The 2801-nt window shown below is 42.8% G+C and overlaps 1 protein-coding gene across 1 annotated transcript; it reads right to left on the reverse strand.

The window, feature by feature from the left end:
• Positions 1-1324: 1324 nt before the first annotated feature.
• On the reverse strand, positions 1325-2584 carry LOC138899038 (uncharacterized). Its single transcript, XM_070185150.1, has 3 exons — positions 2312-2584; positions 1665-2014; positions 1325-1613 (listed from the first exon to the last, which is right to left on the reverse strand). Exons 1-3 carry the CDS (start codon positions 2582-2584, stop codon positions 1325-1327), a joined length of 912 nt encoding a protein of 303 aa, XP_070041251.1.
• Positions 2585-2801: the final 217 nt, after the last annotated feature.

The raw sequence follows: 2801 nt of genomic DNA on the forward strand, positions 1-2801 counted from the left end.
TCGTAGTGCCAAAATAATGTCCCAACACTCCAAACGATGTCAATCTATAGAGGAGGGGAGAATTACAAGCATGATAAGAGATATTCGTATGGCAAGGGCTGTCACAACTATGACCCAACCATTCCCTCAAATAATTCAACAACAAAATCGCCCAAGATTGTTCAACAACTTTCCCACAATCCCTATTCGCTCATGCATGTGATAAATCTACCCTTATCACTCATAATCAACCCCAAACCCGAAATTGAAGAATTGGGGAAAGAAATTCTTACCTCTTTGAAGCCCTTGCAAGTTCCCTTCGATGAAATCCCAAGGTTCGATCAAGGTAGAGTAGTGAAATCCTTAACCCTACCTTTCCTCTCTCTATAATAGTTCTCTCCTCTCTCTAAAATGACCACTGATCCCCCAAAAACTAACCATTAGGCTAGATAAATGAAACAGGGGTCAGGTAAAAAATTAGAAAAAATGAAGCCCCGGCGCAGATCTGCGGTCGCATATACGACCGCATAACAATTCTGCGGTCCGTAAAATGGACCGCATAAGGGCCCCCAAAGCTGGGCATTTCTGCTTCACTTTGCGACAGGTCTGCAGTCCGCAGATCAATTCTACGGTCGCATAATGGACCGCAGAACCTCCGTCCGAAATTTCTAATGTTGATTCTGCGATGGGATCTGCGGCCTGTAAAACGGTTCTGCGGCCGAATAATGGACCGCATAAGGGTCCTCAAAATTTAGCTCAAGTTTCTACTTCACTCAGCGGCCGATCTGCGGTCCGCAGAGTGATTCTGCGATCGCATAGTGGACCACAAAAATGCTATAATCTGCAACACGATTCCTTCAACTCCCCGACGTACTGAACAACCCAAAAAGTCCGAACCGCCTAGTCAACACTTAAATCTACTTCGGCATCACAAAACCCCGAGTTTTAAGTAAAATTTTACGGGGCCTTAAATCCTCCCCCACTTATGATCATTCTTCCTCGAATGAGGGTTAAAATTCACCATTAGCACCCAATGTGACTCAGCTGCTATAACACACACCAATAGTTTTAATTTTTTAACTAACTCTCCAAATTTCCAAAATTTTTGCCAGAGTTTTCCCTGTAACTGGGCCTATCCACCTGTCAGAAAATCCCAGAAACCAATCCTAATAGCATGTACATGAACCAATGAAGTAACACAACATAAAAACAACGGCAACCGTGGCCTTACGAGCAGTATATCACAAAAAGGGAACACCCTTAACATCAACTGTACAAATGATACATAATTCATAGAAGGTAAACTCTAAACACTTTCATAGAACATAACATTATAAATACATGACTATTCAAACAAATGAGGGTATTTCTTCTTCATTTCTTCCTCGGACTCCCAGGTGGCCTCTTCAACCTGTTGGTTCCGCCATAGGACTTTCACGGAGGTAATTTCTTTATTTCTCAACTTTCGAACTTGCCTATCAAGAATGGAAACTGAAATTTCTTCATAAGTCAATTCTTCATTAACCTCGATAGTCTTAACCGGAATAATAAGCGACGGATCTCCAACCACCTTCTTCAATATGGATACCTGGAACATCGGGTTCACTAAAGACATCTCTGGAGGTAGTTCTATCCTATAAGCCACCCGGCCAATCCTCTAAATGATTCTGTACGGTCCGACATACCTCGGACTCAATTTCCTTTTCTTACCAAACCGCATTACACCCTTCATAGGGGAAATCTTCAAGAATACCCAATCATCTTCTTTGAACTCCAAATCCCCGCGACGCACGTCCAAATAGGACTTCTGATGAATCTGGGCAGTTTTCAACCGTTCTGTAATGATCTTAACCTTCTCCATATCCTGATGCACGAGGTTCGGCCCTATTAATTCTGCTTCCCCAATCTCGAACCACCCTATGGGAGATCTACATCTCCTACCGTATAAAGCCTCGAACAGTGCCATCTGAATTCTAACATGATAATTGTTATTGTAGGCAAACTCTATGAGTGGCAAATGATCATCCCATCTACCCTTGAAGTCAAGAACACAAGCTTGCAACATATCCTCAAGCGTCTGAATAGTCCGCTCTGCCTACCCGTCAGTCTGCGGGTGAAAGGTTGTACTAAGATTCACCTGAGTGCCCAAACCTTGCTGAAACATCTTCCAAAAATTAGCTGTGAACTGTGCCCCTCGATCTGAGATAATAGAAACTGGAGTGCCATGCAACCTGACTATTTCTTTAATATACAACTGAGCATATTGTTCTGCTGTGTCGGTAGCCTTAATAGGTAAGAAGTGTGTTGTTTTCGTGAGTCGGTCCAAAATTACCCAAATCGAGTCGAACTTGTGAGGAGTGTGGGGTAGTCCTACCACAAATTCCATATTGATCATCTCCCATTTCCACATCAGAATTTCTATGTTTTGAGCTGACCCACCTGGCCTTTGGTGTTCGGCCTTTACTTGCTGACAATTTGGACATCTTGCACCAAAGTCCGCTACGTTCCTCTTCATATCATTCCACCAGTAGACTTCCTTAAGATTATGGTACATCTTTGTAGAACCCTGATGCACGGAACACCTAGAAGTCTGAGCCTTGGTCATGATTCTTTCCCGGACCATCTACATTTAGAACACATAGTCGCCCTTGGTACCTTACTGTACCATCATCCATGCCAAGAGAAAAGGCCATGGTCTTATGTTTATGAATCCTCTCCTTCAATTGTACTAACAATGGATCGTTGTATTGCTTTTTTCTTGACTTCCACAACAAGCGATGATTCAACCCTATTTTGCATAATCACTCCTCCTTTACTAGAAT

The sequence above is a fragment of the Nicotiana tomentosiformis genome, chromosome 9 (assembly GCF_000390325.3).
Source record: "Nicotiana tomentosiformis chromosome 9, ASM39032v3, whole genome shotgun sequence".
Lineage (NCBI taxonomy): Eukaryota > Viridiplantae > Streptophyta > Magnoliopsida > Solanales > Solanaceae > Nicotiana > Nicotiana tomentosiformis.